Consider the following 23,001-nt stretch of genomic DNA (forward strand, 5'->3'; position numbering starts at 1 on the left):
CCAGAGCAGTGGCCTTCTCAAGTATCAGGGTATTTGGCATGAAGATCCACTGGAATTCAACCCTAACATTTACCTGACCACAGAGGTGCCAGTTAGCCACTTGTCCCCAAAGAGCATATGCTGCTTTTCAAAGCAGCCCTTCAGCCCTCGGAAGACCATGCCTTCCATCTTGCAAAGATCTCAAATGTTCGGATTCCACTAGCACCTTAAGTAATGCTGACATCATGCTGTGGAGCAGTCCCAGGGCTGTCCCTGCCAGCGGTCACAATCAGGGCTGCATCTGCACCCTGCAGCATGGCAAGCTCCAGGATGGAAAGGAGGGTACAGACCTAAGACGTGCCACCCCACAAAAGCTATTGCATTAACACAACCCCTTGCCTCTCCAGTCTGGTTCCTGTATCCCATGGTCCCTCGGCTGGTTCAGGCAACTGCAAGGCAGCAGCTCAGTGGCATGCACAACAAATGAAACCCAAGCACTCTGCGCAGGGAGCTCGAGCATAGCTGATAAGCAAAGCACTTAGCACAGGATGTGTGCTAATGTCTCTGGGGAATATGTTTAAATGTGATAAACCACCAAGGAAGAACTTGAAGTGTGGTCTCTATAAACAACCAGGGAAACTGTACTTAAACCTTACAGACTATTATGCCACTTAGGAAAGAAGATAAGGCTGAAGGTGTTAACCCTCTGTGCTACACACAGCTGCATACTCAATGGCAATATGGAAGGTAAAGAGCAATTGCTTTTTGCCTCTCCATCAGTTTGATTTTTCTCAGCAGACTGAGCGCACGCAGCCCCCATGCTGCCAGGCATTGCCTACACCTGCCGATTTCGGCTCAGGACCTGGCATCCCCTGGTGTGTCACCTGAGTTACTATTCTCAGCATTTCTCTATGCAATGTCACATGGTTTGCTATAAATACCAGGGAATACCCTTAAAAGAAGGGTCCTGTTAATCTGAAACACGAAGCATGCTCAGGACTGCACCTCAAGGTCACTGGCACGCTGCCCTGGACACCAAGGAAAGAAAGAAATCACTTGCAGGTCATTTCTGCTGGGAGATCTGGCAGTAATGACTGGAGAGCTGTGCTTTCCCATTGCTGGGCTGGAGCACGTGCGAGTCTCATACTCTATAATTCAAAAATTAGTCTGTTGATAAAATGGAAGCTGCTTTATTTAGAACTAGAAGAGCTCCAAGTTCCTCAGGCAGTTGCCAAAAACATTCCCTACGGTCTTATTGCCACCACGTCTGAGCACGTCCCAATCATTATTAAATCTTCACAGTTCCCCAGTGAAGCAGAGATGTGCTGTTAAAAAACACACAGCTCCTGCCCTGCGAACACTTCCCCCAGCCTTGCTTTTGCACCTAACACTGAGCTCAGCTAAGGCTGAGAAGGCCCCCAGTGTGCAAAGCACCACTGCTTAGAGTTAAGTCTGAGTACCTGGGCAGAGTTTAAGCAGTGAAGTTCAAACCTTTCAAAACACACCAAACTGGCTAAAACAGAGTCCTGTTCAGTAAGTAGGTAACTCGCTCTGTGGCTGCCTTAAGCTTTGACCTTTGAAGCTCCTCAAATGGCGGCAGATCTGCTGCCACCTCGGTAGCTGGACGCCCTTCTCAAGCCCAGGTGCCCCGAAGAGCCAAACACGAGCCTTTCTCCTGCTGCAGGGAATTCACACCCCAGGGCAGGCACTACTGCACCCCACATCGTGGAGAGCGGGGCTCCCGTGGGGTGTGGAAGCAGACACTGTGCTATAGCTTGCTTGTGGCAGCACTCCAACCACAGCATCCGCCAGAAGACACTTCAGCATTCTATATTACAGCATAATATCAAAACCATGGGTCCTTGTCCCTGAAAACATGCGTGCCCCGCCCCCCCCCCCCCCCCCGCCGGCCCCGAGGAAGATGAGAAAGAAAAGAAAGATACAGCTGGAAGTATAAAGAAACAGTGCTGCAGGATCAGTCAGTCTTGTGGGCTGAAGTTAAAAAATGTATTCCTACATTTTAATTCAATGTATTGCTTTTTTGGAACACCTTTGAGATGTTTCAAAATGACACCACAGAAGTGAGATTTTACTCAGGAAGGTACCTTGCCTTACATGTATCTGTGTCACACAAGTGAATGCTAAGCAATGACGTGCTATACAAGGAGCCTCACACTCATGCCTCGTCCTGGGAGGCTGAGCGTGAAGTCAAACAGCATTCCCTGACTTTCCTCCCCAGTTCTGAAGAGGCTCTGTGTTCCCAATCAAGTCTTTTGAGCACCACTGTCCCCTGGCTCCTGGTGCACGGCAGCTCGGTTTGGTGCCCGCAGGAGCTGTGCCCCAAACGTGCCATCATCTCCTTAAAACATCCACCCCCTGGGCTATGTTTTGTCAAGAGACGCAATAGTTCTGCCACTGTTAACTGTGATTTAGGGCTGTAAACACATGCTGGACACACACAAACATGGTTGGCTTCTAAGAATCGGATAAGCTTTTAAAAATCCCAAAGAGCTTTCGGTGGGTCTGCAATTGGAGGGCTAGAGGAGATTAGTCACGGATGAGAAGACACAATAAACCTTGCATACCACAGGGGACACACAAAACACTCTCTCAAGATTCCTGTCAGTGTTAATGGGAAGGAAAAGTTGACATTTTCTTATTACTGGCCAGGGTCAGCCAATTTGATCTACAAGACAAACACAGAGAGGAGGGAGCAAGCACGAACCTCCTACCAGAGCAGGGCAAACCACCTGGGTTTACAGCCTGGGTTTGCCCTGCTCACTGCACAACTGCCATAGCATCATCCCCCATTTCCTCCTAGTCTTCCTCAAATAGCAGCTGAGCCCCAGCCTCCCCACAGCAGCAGATACAAAAGCACTTACCATCCAGTGCATTTTACAAAATAGATGAGGCCGCCACCACTGCCGTGCTCCCAGCATACTGGTTATAAGCTCGTTTGCCATCATTAGTTACAGCTGCAGGTTGCTGAGGCTTAAGATCACATTCTAAAGGCAGCAGGAGCCTGTTAGCAAAACCTTCCTCCCCATTTACCAGGCGTTGCGCACACAGGGCTTTTCCCGCAACTCCTGGCAGCACCTCTGCTTTACCTGTGTGCCTGTGGAAAGCCATGGTCAGCAGCCCAAAGTCACCAGCAGCCCCTTAGGTGACAGAGTTCACAGTCTCTTGGCTGATTAGGAGCTGCCCCGTTTGATAACATACATTTAAACGGAGGCTATTAATATGGATGGGACTCCTACCAGATGTCCACTCCCCTCCCCAGAGATCACAACCTTAATCCCCCTTGGAAAATTCTTACCATTTTAGGTGATCCAAGGGAGAAGAATAGGATCCAGAGACCTCTAGGTCCCTGTAGGCAACATGTAAATACCTGCCTGGCTACTCAGCACCCAAATTAGTCCCAAAGGCAGAGTGTGCCTCAGGAACTTGACCCCATGCTAGTACTATTTGGCCTTGGCTTTAAAGGTAGATTGTGTCTCATAACAGTCCTGAGCTAAATTACAGACCTGACGTTAATTCTGCACTGCTGCTGCTGAAGGGAAGAGGTGGAACACAGCCCCACAAGAGCCGGGGGGGGTTGCGGTCCTAGGAACCAGCAAGGGGCTGACCCTGGCTGCAGGGCCCATAAATACCATGGGCTATACCACTGGGGACCCAGCTGAGAGCCCTCAGAAGTACCAGAAGATGCCTTGATGGAGGTGGTTAGACTTGCCTTCAACATGGGGGTCATGCTGAAATTTTATTCCCAGTAAAACTACTGGTCCTCCTCCAGCTTTTACCCTGAGGAAGCTCAAGGCATTAACCATCCAAAGGAAGCAAGTCCCTGAAGAGCAGCACTTAGAAAGATGGATTTCACGATTATGGGGCTTTTCCAGCATCTAACACTATGGCTGGGCCCATTCCTCAGCACAGGGCTTATAGAGAGCACTGGCTCATGTCTCCCTCCTCTTTACTCAGGTGTCCACAAAGCCCCCTGAAGGCCCCAGCTCTGACCTGTTTCCACCCGGGTCAGGACGGGGAGCAGAGGGAGCTGTGGCGCAGGGCTCGCTCCCGCGGGGACACGCGGTCTGCGGCAGCTTCATGGCCACACGCTCGCTCCAGGTCATACGGTCGTTGTCAGTGCACGCTCAGGGCCGGGGGCCAGGGACACCCAGCTGCTAATCCTGCCTCGACACTGACTCACTGCGCGGCCGTGGGAAAGTCGGTGAACCTCCCTGACAGCCACTGGGAAGAGCCAATGTTTATCATTCCTTCCAGGGAGCCCATCTCAGTGGTGTCTGGCCTCCAAACATCAATCGACATCTTCAGCTCGAGTGACCCTGATACAGCCAGGAACCGGCAACATCTCCGCCCCCGACTTGCAGAGGTCCCAAGAGCCCCTTGATTGCACGCACATGGCAGGGAACACACAGCATCCAGCCCCAGCGTTGGTGACCCCCTGGAGCGTTCACCCCGGTCTTAGTGCCCCTGGGTAGCATAAATGCCTGGTCAACATCTCACCAGCATCTCCAAGTTTCCCACACATCCTGGAAAAGTCCACACTAGACAGCATGCCATCCCAAAAGAGCACAGCATGGATCCACTTGTGTAGCAGATTGAGGCTGGGAAATGTGCTAAAATACTAGGGCACCGAAACACTTTGGCTAGGAAAAACCCAACATTATCCTGCCCCAGCTCATCTATACACTCAAGCAAATTGTTTGCATAATTCAGATGGTAACAGGAACCCTAACAACTGGTATTTTCCTGTGCTAATCTTGCTGTGCACAGTGTAATATTTACAGACATGAGTTCATTTTTGGCAATGCATGTAGAGTTTGCACTATTAACCGTTCTCATTCCTTTCTAGTTCTCTACACAAAACACTGCCACCCTCCTCCCCAGCAGTCATTTCCTATTCCCCAGAATACCCTCGTATTTCAATTAGAAATGGTAACCTTTGCTCCCTGTCCTATAAGGCGGAATAGCACTGCTGTGCCATGTCAGCAGCTGTCACGTCCCAACCCGAGGGCGGCTGCAATTCAGCAGCGGTTTGACAGCATTGCAGAGGCATGTGGAGAGTTGGGACGGACACTTGGCCATCAAAACGTTTCACGTGCACAAATGCAAGTCTGTTTGCAGCATGACAATGGGCATGGGCGGGAGGAGGTGGGAGTAGGAAAGCACAGCCAAAAAACATGAGGAAGTTCCAGCTGATGTCCATGAAGAGTCACCATGAAACTCCCCAGAGCAGCATTTGATGGCAGAGCTCACTCTGCAAAGCCTCTGATGATTCCTCAGAGCAAGTCTGTAATAAAAAGGCCATTTTGTTCGAATTTGTGGCCTCCTGGGCCAGCACAGCAGGGACAGGCTGGGGAACGGCCCTTGGCAAGATGACAGCGCCGCTCTTGGTTTCTTGGCTGGTTTTAGCCATATGACCTTGGACAATTCACATCTCTTCCCCAAGCCCCTCTTTGTCGTCACAAGCCCAGGTGATTAAGCACGCTGGTGGTGCAAAGTGTAGCACAAATGCCAGGGAGGGATAACGTTGCCCTGTGAAACATGGCAGGGAGCAGAAACCCCCAGGAAGGAGAAGGTGCCCCAGAAAGAAGATGTGCTAGCATTGTCTGAGCCCTCCTCTGCCAGCCAGACAGTGTGCACCCACGTGTCCCAGAGCAAAGAGTGCTACAGACAGCGCACGGCAGGGCGTGCAGACTTGGGTTTTCATGTTTTTAACGTTAAACCTGTCCTGTAGGTTTGCAGGACTCCAGGGAGCTGGTCTGGGCACACTGACCCCACCACACAGGTCTGACTGCGAAGTGGCATGGCTGGGCCATAGTGTCATCCGCTCGGATAGACAAATGATTCACATTGTGGTTTCCAGAGTATTTTCTTGCCCTAACAATCCTGCCAGAAAAGGTCTGAGTGTCTCATGTTGCTCACACATCCTGCTGTCACTCAGCAGGGAGAACGTCCTAAATAAAGTAGATATAACCCAGGCATTGGTGAACTATTAGTCACCATCATCAAAGAAGGAAGGACGCAGCAGTAAATACAAGCAAGAAGGGAGCACATGCCAGTGGTCCCAATCACACCCAAACCCAAATGGAAGGGTTCCCACCTGTTTTTTTCAAACAGCAGGAAAAAAAAAAACAAAACAAAAAGCACACACACAGAGTTCACTATCACAAAAACACTTCAAAAGATTCACAGCTGGTTCATTTTACCTATTCCACACACAAGGATGCAACTCCACACCCCTGAAGCATCCTGCAGGCACTCAGGTGAACAAAGGACAGAGACACACACCCTGGTTCACATCGGATGTCCCCACATCCTGAGCAAAACCAGCCGGGACATCACTGCAGTGACAGAGGGGACGAACACTCCAGGCTCCAAGCAATGAGCTCAGAGGAATGGTGGAGAGGGAAAGCACATGATGAAGGCACACAGGGTGTTTTTCTTTCTTTCTCGCTGAACTCCAGCCCACAGCTGGGTCAGATCTGTGTGCTGAGCCTTTCACAGTGCCAGGGGAAGCTTTAAGGATCAGCTGTGGAGGTAGGGATAGAGGAACTGGGAATAAATGCATAAGGAGGCAGACAGACTGAGTGACCCTCCATGAACTCAGATATAACGTGAGTAGAACAAAAGGGGGAAATGATGGAAAGATAAAAAGAGAAAAAAACAACAAGGATGAGGGTGTAGTAACAGACAGGAAAGAATGGCCCAGAGATAGCAGAGCTGGAAATAAAGCATCTGAAAAATAGCAAAACTGGGAAGAGATATAAACTGAGCTTTTCCCAGCTGCCTCTATGCACAGGCTGGACTGTTTCCAGGACTATTCCCATGGCAGCTCCAAATTTATTTCCCTGCTGCCATCTGCTCTGTGGGTCCCCTTCACACATGCTCCCGACTGGCACTTCTTCCCGTCACCTGTTGCTGACATGGCAGCCTCTGGCTGCTGCTGAAAGCCAAGTGACACCGAGGCTTGGGGGGGAGCGTCTGTGCATAAATCAAGAGCTGGTTTGTGGACCCAAAGCTTTGTTCAGCTCCTGTTCCCCACTCCTGGCTATGCTGGGGTTGGAGAACAGGAGCTGCAGCACAGTGGGGCCCAGGGACCCACAGCAGCAGCCCCAGGACATACAGGTACTGGTGAGAACTGGGTGAGGAGACACCGCAGCAGGATTAGGGCTGGCTTTGAAGCACCTGCACCAAGAAAGTCCAATTTGTCTAATCCCTGCTCCCTTCTCCCTGTGGCTCATGGTTATATTATTGAGAAGATGCCAAATCGACCTCTCCCAGCAGCAAGGAGCGCCTGCTGTGGTCCCTACGGTTTGATTTAGACATTCAGTACAACATCATAAAGGGACAGTCAGTCCCAAAAGGCTGCAGATTTTTTTTTTTTTTTAGTCTCTTAGAAAGACAAAAGTGTTTGTCTTGAATGCACGAGGTTAAACATGGGCTATGTTTCTCTTTCCAGCTCTGACTCCCATGTCCTTCTGCCTCAACTCGGTCTGTGGAGCTGTGAGTGAGCAGGCAGCAGGCTGGGAGGCTCGGCAGGCTGCCCACAAGCCCGTCACATGAGCTGTATTGTAGAAACGACAGGTCTGAAAGCATCTGGACATTGGCCAACCCTAGAGGGACACAAAGATGTCCTTTGCTCTTCCTGGGAGAAAGATCCACGTGTACTGCCAAGACTGGTTTGATTCAGATGCTCTGTAAGAGCATCAAGTGCATAACTGGGCTAAAAAGCCTCAAACACATCATTCCCCTCTTCTCCCATGGCTTCACTCTGAAGTAAAGTAACTTAAGTCCCTGTCAGATAAATACCACACTGATCCCAGCCAGGCAGTCTTTTCCGGGAAGGATGAGGGCTGACGAACACTCACAGCAGTATAATCCTACCATACCCACACAATAAATGCTCATGTCAGGACTTCACCAAGTTGTCAGTGAGCCACCACTGAAATAATATTTCATAACCTGCATTATGCTCTCTGCACTCTTAATTGCTTTCAATTACGCTTTTCACAGGCATGACAGCTGGCTGAGTGGTGCTCACCCCCGGTGAAGTTAAACAGCTCACTGTGGAGAGAGTACAGAAGGAAGTTCATCTATTAGTTTGCATCACTGCTTGAAAGCCAGGTCATTCACCTTCCCTGCAAATCTACCCACAACAAGTCAGAAATTAGCAGCTACCCAGACATCAACTACAAGACCTGAGCTCCCCAGCATCACCCACACTGGTTGTCAGTAGCCCTGCCGTCCTCTGGCATTCGTTCAACAGCACCTGGCAGCAAGAAGGACTCACAAGACAGGTGCTGCAGACAGTGCCTGAGCTCTTCCTCTGAAGTCTGGGAATGCTTTCAGTGCAATGTTTTCCACCAAAACATCACGTTCCTGGGAAGCTGCTGGGCAGGTGGTTCTGCAGACCTGCTTCTTCCGCCACCACAGCACAGTGGGCCAAGCCAAAAGCCCACACAAGTGATGCTCTGCAAGATCAAGGAGCTTGGGTGTTTCCCCTTAAAGAGCTTCATTTTCAGGAGAGGAGAAAAAAGGGCTGTTTGTGGGTGGACTGTGATTCTGGCAAAATACTCTCCAGGAATTCAGCACTGAGGATAGAAAACTTCAGCTCAGGAGGTCAGAGATGGGTAAAGCAAATGCTTCTCACAAAAAGGCTGGGCAGAAGCACGCTGCCTGGCCAAGGGTGAAGACAGGCCACCGCTTTGACGAGAAGGGCATGTCCTTCCAAGCATTGGCACACCGGTTGGGAAGGTTCCCTGGCAGCCAGCACACCATCAAAGCACTGCCCAGACTGGGCACAGACCCCAAGTGCTGATTTAGAGCTGATAGGAGCCAGCATATGTGTTTAGCAGGACAACCAGCCCATTACCCTAGGCACAGGACAGTCGCCTGGAGCAAGATTAGCATTTGGCTATCGACACCTTCAGTTGTTAGTGCTGGTGGCTGAAAGGACCAAATCACCCTTGTTATGTGGCCATTTTAAAAATAACCTTCCCCAAAGCCCCAGAGTGCATAATCCGGTGTCTGTCTCAGCTCCAAGAGCCGAAGGAGATCAGCTTGCAGGGCTGATGGGTATTTTTGGGCACTCTGACTAATTGTCAGGACATATGCAGAGCATTCTTCATAAGGAAAAACAAAGCTGCAAAGTCCCTTCCAGTGAGGCCTATGGGGTTGGATTAGTCACAGAAGTTATTCTCAGAAACCCCTGCTTTGGGAGGGTTAGATTTCATTTCCAACTTCAGTGTGTTTTAAAATGGAGGAAGGCGTCCACACTTACAACGAAGGCTCGTCCAGGCTGGGCCGTGTTGCACCAACAACAACAAGGGCAAGAGAAGTAAAAGCCCTTCCCCTTGGAGCAGCTTCAAATTCACAGCTGCTTTTTTGGCACCACATCACACGGGCACTTGCTGGCCGTGCCAGGGGACATGCTCCAGGACAGTTTGGGGATGTGCTCTGGGACAAGCCAAGGAGAAGACACCCACCAGAGGGAGGGGAGGAGGCCCGCAAGCACCCACCACTTGTCAGATGGAGCCCTGGTGCACCCTGCTCTGGTCCTGCATTATCACACATTTCCTGTGCTGAAACAGACGCCATTTAACTTTCTCCTTTGCTCAGGCTTAGCTTGTGTCCCGAGTTGACTTCAGCAGCCATTCACAATAACATTTTGCAAGACATCCCATCAAGTCTCTGTTAAAGCCCAACTCATTTAACGACCCCCCATCACCCTGCTCAGCCAGGCTCTGCTTTTGCAGGGAAGTTGGAGCCCTCACCAGAGTAGGAGGCCATTCACACTGATGCTACTGAACTTGCCTTTGGCTGCTCTTTCCCAAACTGACTTCCAAGAGACTCGGACAAAACCAGAGGAGTTAGCCAGACTTCCAGTAAACCATGGAGCCCTGATAAAGTATTATTTTGCCAGCCATGACCCTCTTCCTCCCTCCATGCTCAAAAGCGATAGATTCCCAGCTCAACAGCTCCAGAACCTGGGTAATTTATTTTAAAATAATTTATTTTAAAAGGAACCTGATTTTTTTTCTTGCAGTTCCTTGCTGCTTCTCCTCTGAACAGCATCTTTTACCAGTCTCAGCACCTCAACAGCTCTTTGCTCTTATGCCAGCTTAAGCCAGCTCTCATGCAGCTCAATTTTTCTGCACTTATTCAGACAACAAATAAAGCATCTGTATGCAACATCTCCACAACACTCTGCGACACGCAAGTCCAGAGCAGCCCACGTTTCCTCACCACCACGCAAGGCCGGGGTGCACTCTGCGCTTCAACCCAGAAGCTGTTTCGGTGCTTTGAGCCCCACTGCTGTCTCACCCTGTGCTGCTGGCCCACACACTTGTGCTTTCCCCTTTCTCTGGCATATATCAAACCTTGCTCTTTTCATTCAGCAGAAACACTGCACCAAAAGCACATGTATCTCAGGGTGATGAGAACTCTCTGAAGTCTCCACCAGAACTTTCTGCATTTTTTCCCCCCAAGGTGCACAGCAATTTCCACTGATGATAACTGTTGTCAATTCAATTTCTAATAACGGCATTAAAATGTATGAGCCATTTCTCTGGAGCCAGGGATAATATTTTCAAAGTGCCTGTATGATACAGGAATGTAAATCTCATTTTTCATAAAGTGATAAGGATCCTGGGTCTCCCTGGAAATCGTGTTAAATCAGAGCTGGGCAAGGACTCCATAAAGAGAATTCTCCATGGGGTCGGCTAGAAAACATTGATTCAAATTAAAAAAAAAAAAAAAAGAAAGAAAGAAAAGAAAAACAACACACAAAAACACACCACCACCACAAATATCTTTAAATCTCTCGTCAGGGTTAGGATTCAATTTCAGTCAAAACCAGAGAGATCCAGCCCAGAATGGCGCTCTGCCTGCAAGCAGGAGCCCTGCCCTGGTTTGCCACATCCCAGCTGAGCGTCCTCATCTGCAGGATGGAGGCTCTTTTGGAAGGGAAGGAAAAATCAGGGCAGAGGAATTCACCTCCCCTCAACACCCTCCTGCTCTAGTTTTCGGGTAACCTAGCAAAAATTCAGTTGCTTTGGCTTCTTTGGAAATATTAAGATCAGTAGACTAATACTTGGCAAGAGACAGCTCATCCCAAAGCAGTACAGGGAGGTGATGTTATTTATGCTGCTGAATTTAATTTGCCTCTTATTTGCTGAAACAGCAAATACCTTCATCCCCCACATCCACAGGGACAGGCTGGGGTGTTGGGAGGCAAGAGAAGCCCCCCTCTCCCCTCCCATGCTCCCAGCCATGGTCCCATGGCAGCACTGAACACTACAGCACTTCTATCAGTGCTCACTGTTGGAGTAACAGGCAAAGTCTATGGCCTGATACATTTATTAACCACAAACCTTGGAATAAGAAAAATAAGGTACTTAGAAGAGTGTTTGATTTTAAACACGGAAATAAACCAACTGGAGTTGGTACAACCACTTATGTGTTTGATTAAGCCATCCTCCACACTGTGGCTGGATCCAAGCCTGAAAATGATTTTGTTTTCTTTTTCAAGTAGCAGTGAGACAATAAATTCAGGGACAACGAGTAACACAGTCTGCAGAGAGAAACAGTTATTCTCAATACAATTGCTGCTAGCTGTCAAACTACTGTCCAAATAAAACTATTACAGGATCGGCTCTATGTCACAAAAAAAAAGCAGTGCTAATTGCACACAAGTGCCAGAGAAAACTGTCAAAAAGCTAAAGCAGATGTGAAACAGTGGTTTGCTTTCTTTTGAAACCAGCTTGTGCAGCTGCATTGCATGAGAGCCCACAAGTACCCGTGTCCCACTGGGAATGCTGTGGGACAACAGGGAAAGGGTGAGGCTTCCAAATCACCGAGGACTTTGCCTACAAGAGCAGGGACTCTTCTGTCCATATGATAAAGTTACACCTCTTGAGCCAAATTCTCTTTTCAGCTGTGCTAGAGCAAGCCCAGTAGCAAGCCTTGCCTGCTTCGTGACAGTGTTGAGCAAGATTAGACTTGGTCCTGGCCAAGTCCAGGATCTGCAAAGCGCAGCAGTGTTTTTGTTGCCCAGAGACAGCCAAAAAGCAAACATGCCTTGAAGGAGGTAAAACACCGGGGTGGGGACATGCTGCTGGGGGAGGACATGGGGAACAGGGCCATTGCAGACCTGCAAGGATGCCTGTCCCAGCCCCAAACACTAACACGCACTGCTGCACCCCACAGAAAAGAGGCAACATAAAGGAATATCCAACACCACTTGCAAATCATTCAGACGCATGTCAGACGTGCCATGTCTCATCTCCAAAGAGCTGCTGAAAGCAAAAGATAAAATGCCATGGTGGCATTTGTAGGTTTGTTAGCTGCCTGCCAGCTCGGTTACAGACAGTGCGGGTGCAGGACACAGGGCTGTGATGTGCAGCAGTCATACAACTCAAAACCAGGCACTGGGACGGTCCAGGCACAGCATGGAGCACACTACAACCCTATAAAAGGCAGATGCATATAGGTTAACTCATGCCTCTTTCACCCAAATCTCACTCAGTAATAACTCTTCACATTTCAATCACCTTCTTTCAAATGTTGACCCACTCCAGCTATTAAGGTTTCATAAAGCCCTTCCCTAGCACTGATGGCTGAATTGATGGGACTTGGTCATGTCACCAAAGCATTTCCCACATGGCTCCAGAGAGGAGCTGGAAGAAATCCACCCACAGGCCTGGAAGGGGCTTGCAAGAACACAGAGACAAATCACTCCATGCTTGTAAAATTATAATAAAAAACTTCCAAAATACAATAATAACCCAGCTGAAGCCAATGCCCTTTTTATAAATGTGACCTTCATTCCTTGTTCCAGAAAGCCAAAATGTTAATAGGAAAAAAGTGTTTTTACGTCATGTGAGTAGGTTCATGGATTACATTTCAGGGGATATGCTTTCATCTGCATTTGTGCTGTTGATAATTGTTATCTGTTTTTTCTTCACTGGTAACTATGTCTTAAAAGATTTGGTGAAATCCATCAGTGGGCCACTGGGAAGGGGCTTATGCCTTGTTTCATCAAGACAGCCACCAGGCAATACAGTGATTTATTTCTACGTCATTTCATGTATTGGATAACTCAGCAACGGGGAGCAAAAACCAAGAAAAGGGAGAAGCAGAGACAACTGGCACACTTTTGTGAGCCTCCCCCTGTAGCACAGGGACAGACAGTGCTTCCTCCTACAGACAGACTTCGGTAGTTAAAAACTATTTCTTCAGAAAATATGAATTCATTGAATGCAAGTACACCTGAAAACACCTCCACCTTCACAGAGAAAGGTACAGGGTGCTCTCAGAGCTTTGCCTGGACCCCTTTGGCCAGGCTGCCAAAGAGACCGAGTGCAGCACAGCCAGCTGTCCCATGCCAGCACACGTATCCCAGGCCTCGGCTCTGCAGCAGAGCACAAAAAATCCATTTCTCTGCTTGCACTGGCTGCTCCCACACTACTCACTGTGCCCTGACAGGAGGTGACCACAGTGGCTGTCCAAGTGCAGGTCCTCCTGTCACCCAGTGTCACCTGTGGGCTTGTTCCTGGGAGAAACTGGAGGGATGGACAGACAGACAAAGCTGCCAAACCCTGCCACGACATCAGCCCTTCAAAAGCCAAGCCCTGATTTACTTACATTTGGAACACTTCTGGGTGAAATAATAGCAGAGCACACATTTTTGAGCTCCTGCCCCAAGTATGTTGCAGAAGAGGGTGAGGTTTCTCCAAGTCCTTGCTCCAGCCCCTGGAGCAGCAGCAGGGGAGAGGCTCTGCCCACCAGAATCACCCATCCAGCCAGCTCTGTAAAACTAGTCCTTGTCTACAAGTCAAGTATCTGGGTTTTCCCCACAATCCTTGCATTGGGAGGGGCTTCTAAGAGATGGGTGACAGCAGAGACCATCTCTGCAGCAACTTAATCCACCCGCAGGGCTCCGCAGCCCACCAGGAACATCACCACCATGCTTCCACAAATTACAAAACACTGGGATCAGCAACCAGCCTCACACACCATCCCCTGCTCAATCTCGTTTGCAAGGCAAAAATCTCTCTGGCACAGCAGCTCACACAGCATCCAAATGTCGGTGGAGCAGACAGCGTTTCTGGCGCTGGCTCCTTTTCCATCTGGCTGCTCCAGCTCAGGCACCGACATTGCACAGAGGATGAGCTCATGGCTATTTCAGGTTGAATTTGCACTTGGCTATCTCCCTGGTAACCAAAACAAATTACTCATTGGTTTATAACAGATTTATTGGTTGTTTGTTTCAGTGTCTAGTGAAGTACACAGAGAGCTTCACCACATTATGGCACCAACACATCCCGGGGTACGAGCACACAGAGGACGGTATTTACGGGCTTTGCTATGGAGATGGGCTGTGTTGGCACTGGAGGGCAGAGGGAAAGCTGACTTTGGGCCAGACCCCCACATTGTGAAACTGCAAAAAGGAGGCGGTGAGGCACGGTCTTTGCTCACACACACCGGGGTGCCCCTGCATGGCAGCCTCTTGCCATCCCAGACACCAGATGGGTGTCAGCCTCCTCCAGCACATCAGAGTAACCAGAGGGATGCTGTTTGCAGTCCTCTCCAGCCACAAATCAACCTTTCGCTGAAACAGGTATCAGGATGGTCTGACATTAACTGACACCAGCCATCATCAGCTTCATTTCACATGTCACAACTATGAGGATATAGCTGGTTATAGGTCTTCCCGCCTGTTTATGCTCTTAGGCAGGAATTTCCTCCCATTGATCATCACATGCATCAGCATGAACAGCACTGAGAAACAGGACTAACCCCAGGGCATTTGCTTGTGCTTCAAAGAGATCAGCAGTGTCCATTTTTCTGTCATTCCTAGACCTAAGCCAAGATCCAGATCAAATCACCTCTTATGTTTAACAAAGAGTTTGTTGTTTTGCTTTTTTTTTTTTTTTTTTTACTGAATGTGGTTTTGCAAAAAAAAAGATGAACTCTACTCTGACCAGCTCAATCCAGCAAGCCAAAGTCAAGATATGTAATTCATGGCCGAGCCCCCAGTCCAGCTTTCTGAAATGAAAACAGGCAGGTTCCCTATGCTCTGCAAGAATCCCATCCCACCACAGAGACAGATCTAGAGTCAGTATTTCAACCTTCAGCTAAAAATCATTATGGTGATACTGGTATAAGAGTTGGGAAGATTACAGCAAGAGGTGGATGACATGCTCATGCATCCAACAAATCAAATCCGGACAGAACCAGATTTATATCCCCACCGAATGCCTTTGTGCCTCTCCCGTCCTGCTCCGATGCTGCCACCCAGGCCATTTCCAGAGGCAGCACTGAAATTCATTATACAGCAAGTGGCATTTACCTGGCAGGCTGTCCCAGAGGGAAGTGTGACTGGCTTTCAGTCGGCAGAGCAAGGGTAGATAGGAAACAGTATTTGCATGTGTTGAGTGAAATATATAGCTCTGTGTATTTTTAAAGCGAGATGAGCCCAGGAAGAGAGAGAGAGATTCTTGCAGCCTGGACTGCTCATTACTGCCTCTCCTACAGAACTGTCAGAAGCAAGACCAGGTCAAGACGACACTTAGAGATGACCAGGGAATTTTCAAGTGGAAGCAAATCAGAATTGCTCAGATTTCTGAACGAGGACCACACAGCCCTGTGTTTCTGGAGATGCTGTCCTGTCTGCTTCTGCGTTCCCTCAAACCACCTACTGCCCCATGGTTAATGCTGTACCAAAGAGCAAGGACATGGTGCCAGGCCCCCAGGATGCATTCAGGATCTTGATGCTGCCTCCGCAGGGTGTTCATCTGGAGAGATGTCAGCCAGAACAACTCATCCAGCCCATCCACAGGATTAGGTAAGTCATGCTAGAAAAATCTCTGTAGTACCCAGCAGCAGCATGAGTGCACAGAGCTGTCCCAGGGCAGCATGTCTGGGATGCAGATAGTCCTGGGGATGTGACACCTATGGGGTATTTTAAAGAGCTCTTTGCTATGTCGATGCAATGAGAGACACAGAATGAAGTGGAAAAGGCTCAAGAGTCCAAAAATGAGATTGTAAGACAGAAGCTGGCAAGGCAGGCAGTGCCTCAGAAGTGACTAATTCCAAACCTTTGCTCCAATGTTTATTATAGAAAAGAGCAGATAAGAGAGGTGGCTGATAGTAACAACTGCCAGGGGCAGCCAGTCCCAAGTTAAACAAATAGCAAATGCCTTGCAAGGAGGCTGCCAAGTCAGAATGGTTCCCACAACTTGGGGCATTTCTTTAAAAGAAAGTACAGTATTTTCTCCCACCCCAGCATCCTATCAGCAATGGGGGAACTATATTTAGGGTGGTTTCATAGTTACTCTTAAGGACATCTTTGGTCAGAGACCACTGGAAGCACATGAAAACTGAATATTCCCCAATGAAGGCATTGAGGAAGAGCTGGGAGCCAATTCCCCACAGGAAAACCAACCAACAACCACTGTGGGCTGGACCAGCCATGGGTTTTGTGTGATGAACCACTTTATTTTTCTTAGCAAAGGAAGAAAGGCACGTCCAGCACACTGGCTCGTAAGAGTTCTGGAGGACTGACTGGATTTTTCACTGTCTCTGGCCAAGGAAAACAGGGGAGAGCAATTCTTGCTCAGCCAGAAGCTCTGAAGTCCTCTGCTGCTTAAATACCATGTAGGACATGAACCCTCACATGCTGGGGCAGCTGCTTTGGTATTAAAGCTGGCTTGAAGCAAAATCAGTGCATCACAGAACTCTGTACCAACCATGCCTCCCTACAGGAGTCACTCGGCTCATCTAGCACACACAATTGCTTGGTAACAGCGGGTCTCTTAAACCCATCATTTCAGCAGATAGACACCACTGGAGCCAGATATCTTTTGATTTGAAACTCCCCTTATCTCAAAGCATCATAAAGCATTAAGGTCTCTGTCTTAAAGACAAGTGGGAGGATTTTCCAAGAGGTAAAGCTTTTCTGTTGTTAAAAAAAACCCACAAAACCACCAAAACAAACCAACACAATAACAACAAACAACCAAAAAACTATTTCTCCTGTTCTTCCTCCCGTCTACATCACAGTAGGGACACCAGAACAGACTCATTTCACTGTAGCTCTGCAGGTCAACAAGTAAACTGGCTCTGAAACCTTGAAATCTTTTGGTTCAAATTACTATACTGGTCATTCAGCCTCCTGTGGGCAAATTCTGGTATCTTCTTTTCCACTTTGGTTTGGTTTCCCCTTTCCGGGGGTGGAAAGCTGTTAGAAACAAGAAAGCCGAAAACCCACTCTGCAGTTCTCCTTCTCAGCAGGGAATCAACTGCTTGAAGCAAGTTTTTTCCCCTTTCTTCATTAGAGGTCTGGGTGGCAACTGGTATTCTGCATTTGATTCAACAGATCACAAATGCAGCCAAACCCAAACACTTCTAAACCATCACAGTTAATGGCTGCTGACTGTCTCCTCATGTGCCAAATAGCCAGCTCTGCCAAGCAGGAGGAAGGTAGAGACACATCCCAAGTTAGTTACCAGGGTCACCTCAAGAAACACAAAAAAGATCTGACACAACCATGGAAAGAGTGGGTTTTCTGAAAGCACCAAGCTGAAGTCAAGAGGTTTTGAATTTCCTGTTTACAAAAATAATGCAATTCTGTAACACCATCCAAACCAATATCGTAACTTCTCCCTTAAAGTTTCCACTCAGGCGCACAGCAAAATACCAGCCTTTGCACCCTGGCTGCAGCACCCTTGATGTCAGGGACCCTGTTCTGGCTCTCCAGCTTTTTCCAAGGCACTCTGTAACTTGGTCTGTTTTGAAAGAGTGCTTCCTCAGGACCCTGTGTATCCCATTCCACTGTGGCTATAATGCAATCCTTGCCTTGCTTTTTAATAGCTCCAAGGCCCTGAAATGTCATTTTAGCCCTGCACTGCCACAGGACATGAGCCCTATTTGCCAGGAGGGAAGAAGCTGTTTTCTCAGAGGAAGATCAAAAAGCTGGAGAAGCACAAGGGCATCCACCAATCCCCCCCCAGATGACACCGCTTTCACTTGCTCTGACAGCAGGAATTTGCTCTGGCAGCATTCTTGGCACCGCACACACCTGAACTGTTCTGAAAGCATCAAGGGCCAAATCCCGCTTCATCACACGCTGCAGGGATATGTGGGGAGGGTGAATGCTGCCCCGCCGAGAACGCTTTTTTGTGGCTTTCCACATGGCAGCTTGGAGCAAAGCCTTCATGGAAAATACTCAAAGCAGCAAAATGAGACAGTCTCTGGTAGAAGAGGAGGTTTTTTGGCTATAGGCTTGGGCAGGGTGAGCACAGGATATGCATAGCACCCACATCCCCTGGGACTGAGGGCAAGAAGCTGGGACAGGGCTCTCTTTTCCTGGCACCCACCCCCAGTCTCAGCAGCACACACCCGGCACCCAGAACTCATCTTAATCCAACTTTGTGACCGACTCTAGACACCACAGGACTAGTGCCCTGCACCATAATCCTTCTTTAAGGGACCTTACTCCACCAATTTGCACATCATTTCAGAGCCCAATTTTCCTCAGTTTTATTGCTCAGCTTGCACATTCCCTTTGGACACAGGTGGAGAGATCGGAGGGAGAAACGCTCATCACAGACCAGCCTCAGCATCTTGGCTCTGATTCATCACTGCAGAAGACAGCTGGGGTGACATCCCCACAGCTGGCTCTGCGCTGCCCCTCTACTAAAAGCCCCAGTTAGAGCACACCAGGGAGTCTTAACACATTGGGTTGCATCCTGCCCCTGAATCCCAGGGAAGCCCCAGCACCTCTGCTCCTACAGGTGGCTGCAGACAGGGGTTTGCCAGGACCCAGGGGCAGAAGAACTGAAACCAGAATACATGGCACAGTCCTTCTGAGGCCATGCTGCAGAAGTGGAAGCATGTGTTTATCTAAATAGTATTTAAGCCTTTAGAGTCCCAGTGTCTCAAGGGCCATCTGCTTAAAACTCCTCTCCAAACTAGAGTATTTAAACGAAACATGAGATCTCTTCTCTTCCTCCCAAACTGCCTCTGCCAAAATCAGACAAGAAATGACTGATCTCAAACACTTCTGCTTTGTTACTCTCCCTGTCTGCACCTTCTGTAACAGAGAAAAAAAAACTAAACAGAAAAAGAAAAAAAGATCCCAGTGAATGAAGCTGAAGTACTTACAATGCATTTTTTATAATAAAATCACAGGTCAGATCTGGAATGGTTTATTGTACAGACATTATTGCACTCTCACATGCAAGTCACAAGGTGATGATAGCTGAGGACCACAAGGATGAGGGGCTGGCACCGGCTGCATGGCTCAGCCCTCCACACATCTGCTGGTGACACCTGCGTCTCGGTGTGGCCCCAGGGGAAGCCGGGCACCAGCCAGAACCTGCCCATTGCTTCCAGGAAGCTGCTCCAATTTATTAATAGGAACATCCCCAAAGCCTGAGCAAGCTTTGCATGTTGCTGGTGGCGATGTTCACCTCGCTGCACGTGATACCACTGGGGCTCCAGGTCTAAGCAGCACCACAAAAAGGGAAAGTGATAAACATAGGCTGGACTGGATTGTCTCATCAGCAAAGATCAGAGGAATTTTCCAAGGTTCTTTAAGAAATTGACACCTAAACCCTCCAGTGCATCTGCTGGACAGAGAGTAAACTTAAAAGGACATAATTCACACAGACTACTGCTGAGGGGACAGTATTATTCCTGGCTTACGTCATTAGTTGTCTTCACTGAAGCACTAGAAGTTTCAGCCATGTCCCAGCTCCCAACCAGGGCTAGGAGCTGCACATACTGACAGCAAGTCTATGTTTGCAAGATGATGAGGAAAATAATCACAGACGTGGTACCCAAGAACTGTATCAAAGGAGCACAAGTTTCCACCAGCATGCACACAGCACTGAAAGGGCTGTGGCATATTCTACAACATGCAACAACCTTCTTTTGACATGAGTATTACACAAAAGAAAGCAAGTTGCTTCTTGGAGGGCAGTTACTGAAAGATTTGTTATATGCTAGTGCAAGGGGTATGGACTGTAAGTCACGTTATGTGATGTGGGTTTAGATCAGAGATAAAGTGCATCCTACAGCATTGTTCACCTATTCAAGGACAACAAACAGGGACCCGACAGGGCTCCCACCAGCTGCTTTGTACCATATGTCTGTATTTTCCATTCACGGTACAGTTCGATGGGAAGGTTGTTTCCGAAATAAAGGCCAGCCAAGACAGGCTGGGGAGTGTTTATTTTCAAGTGTTTGAGTACCCTAAATGTTGCCTCCTTTGAATAGCTGCCACTATTTACATCCAGGCAGAGAATTACACCAGCATACATGGAGGCAAGCCATCGTTCACAGCGGGGAATAAATTCTCCTGTCCGAAACACTTCAAGAGCCCAGTCCTACAAACCTCCCCCAGCCAGAATTCCCCAAGAGCAGTGCAAGTCAGAAACCAGCTGCAAAACCCCAGCACAGAACTGGTTCCTCGGAGCCTCAGTCCAAAATCTGAGCAATTTTTTTTGCACTTGTGGTGTTGGGTCCAAAACACTTAACCCACATTTTTCTAGCAGGTATTAGTCAAGAAGGAATTTTTTTATATATACTGAACTCTTTAAGGACAAATTAAGAACTGGTTTGTACTCAAGAATGCTGCAGTGAGAGGGAGGTGAGAAAAGAGGAGGGTGTTGTCACTGAAGTGAACTGAGTGCTTTTATCATTAAAAAATAAAGTTTAAATTTTAAGCCATATTTGGTTGCTTGACCAGCTATTTGCTTCATACGTCATGGCTTAAGAATTTAATCAGTTTCCTTTCGGAAGATTTTTGTTGTTGTGTTTTAAAAAAAATGCTCTTCCTCTCAAAACAAGGTAAGAGACTAATTGTTGTGTGGATTGTTTTAATCGTTTTCCACCCTTTCAAGTGCTAGATTTCAGTGATTTAAAAAGCAGACAAATCCATTTCTAAACCACAGACTAGCTTCTGCTTACACAATACTAACAGGACCAGAGTCACACACATTAACTTATCTTTTGACCACCTGCTAAAGAAATTATCAATGACAGAAACACCCGTCTTGCAAACACATGGGTGACTAGTTTCACTCACACAAGTGATTCCACAAATCTAGATAGATACGGGGTGCTGTATTTGTATGAAGATAAAGGTGTTCGCATTCACATAGGGAGAGCTGCAAGTGTGGCTTGTCAAACACTCTGCAACTGCCCAATATTCCGTAATACAAGAGTAAAGAGGAAGATGTAGTAACTATTAGCTACAAGCTTGCATTTCCCTAGTCCCAATTCTGTTACTGCCAGCCGGCTTCCCAGAATTCAGAGAGTATCAGTCCCCACTTTCCAAGAGCATCACATCACCTGAGAGCCCACAAAAAACAGCCACTGCCTCAGCTATTTCCTCCCCAGCTGTCATTAAGAGACTCAAACAAGCACATCTGATCGCCTGCTCAGGAAAACACACGGCTGCCAGTTCATAGACAGCAACCACTGCAAACACTCCCTAAACACCCCCTTGGCTATGAAAAAAAGAGAAATTTATATCTGTATTTATACCCCAGTGGCTGCCTGTACTTTAAATGCCACCACCTTCCAGGAGAGAGCATATGTTGTCAGAAGAAGAGGATTCAAGAGAAATCAGAAGCAAGAATTTAAGTAAATTCCACCTGCAAAATACCCCATAAAACAGAGGCAGTTTCCCAGGTTAACTCAGTGATCCACGAGGAAACTGTTTGCTAGAAAGAGTGGTTTAGAAGTACATCATACACTCACAGGCTTCCCGTTTCCCCAGCCCCGCACTCACAAACCCTTCCCCAGCAGAGCAGTCACAAGGCAGAGAAAAGACCCAGCCCTAAAAATCCAAAGATCTGAGAAGCATGGGATGCTGAAACGCTCCCTGCCCTGCCAGAGGATGCTCGAGAGGGAGAGACAGCGGCATGTGCTTACTGGCTGCTGGAGAGCCGGGAGCTGCGGCCGGGAGGAGGGAGGGATGGACCCAACTCTGCTCGGCACCTCCGCGTTTGGCGGGACGGACGTGGGTGAACGTCGGTCCAGGGGCAGTGTGGCTGGGCTGGGGTGTCCAGCTGGCAGGACAGCGGCTGCTTTGCCACTTATAGCAGGGAGGCGCGTTACAAAAGATTAAAAAAAAATAAAAAGAAATAGTCCAGCCAATAGCACTGTTCCTGCCCAGGGAGCAGCTGGAAGGGGGAACAGGCTGCTCCTCCCCACACAGCCCACGGGGGGAAAACCCAACTGGAGACAGCACTTCACCAGCAGAGCTGCTCCCCTGCGTCCCCCCCAATAGCAAAGCGCTGTTACTGGGACCCACGGGACCCAGCAGGCTGAAGCAAGCCCTGCTACCCACAAAGTGCTTGGAGCTGCGCTACCAGACCGTTTCATACAAGAGAAGTGTGGCACAAACAAAAGCTGTTTGTGGGGGGATTTGTTGTCAGCCTCCCGTCCTGTCCAAACTGCCCTGTCCTGAAGCTAAAGCTTTTCTGGGCAGCTCTGTTACAATATGCATCACCTTCAGGTTCATAGAGAGAATTTCCAGGACAGAAATCAAACAGAAGGGATGTGTTTCAGGTTAGCAGCCTGCAGGGAAGGAAGGAACTCAGCTGAAGAGAGCACAGCAAAAATTATGCCAAAAGAAGAATATTTTCTTCGAAGCAGACATAAGAAAAAGGACTATTCAGGTAGCAAGTCGTTCCTATTTTTAAACAGATCTGTGCTGCACTATACCAGGAAAATCTGAGAACATTCAAGTCTGTTCCCCCCCACCCCCTAGCCTCTTTTCTCCATCCCTTATCCCATTTTTTTTCTGCTCTTATATCTTCCAAGTTTGTCCCACTTTCTTCCATGCTTCTGCTATTGGATATGTGGTCCAGCAAGTACATTAGTTTGTGGGGTTTTTTTTTCCACAGGAGGTGCTTGGGTTGGATCTCTTGCACTAAAATAGGCTTTTGTGGTGACTTGGAGAGGCACAGAGCTTCTGACTAACGGCAG

General features: G+C 48.3%; 1 protein-coding gene across 5 annotated transcripts in view; it reads right to left on the minus strand.

The window, feature by feature from the left end:
* Positions 1–23,001, minus strand: part of FHL1 (four and a half LIM domains 1) — a 33,484-nt gene that overhangs the window by 8,233 nt on the left and 2,250 nt on the right. For 2 of the 5 annotated variants that reach the window (XM_021285054.2, XM_021285053.2), the window contains exon 1: positions 3,087–3,243. The exons of 1 other annotated variant lie outside the window; for it this stretch is intronic. In XM_021285054.2, the coding sequence (XP_021140729.1) occupies positions 3,087–3,108 (22 nt within the window). In that variant the 5' untranslated portion in view covers positions 3,109–3,243. Of the gene's footprint in view, positions 1–3,086; positions 3,244–21,942; positions 22,116–23,001 lie in introns of those variants that run through there. 2 more of the 5 variants (XM_065077593.1, XM_005500510.3) reach the window with 2 other exon arrangements.

The sequence above is a fragment of the Columba livia genome, chromosome 12 (assembly GCF_036013475.1).
Source record: "Columba livia isolate bColLiv1 breed racing homer chromosome 12, bColLiv1.pat.W.v2, whole genome shotgun sequence".
NCBI lineage: Eukaryota > Metazoa > Chordata > Aves > Columbiformes > Columbidae > Columba > Columba livia.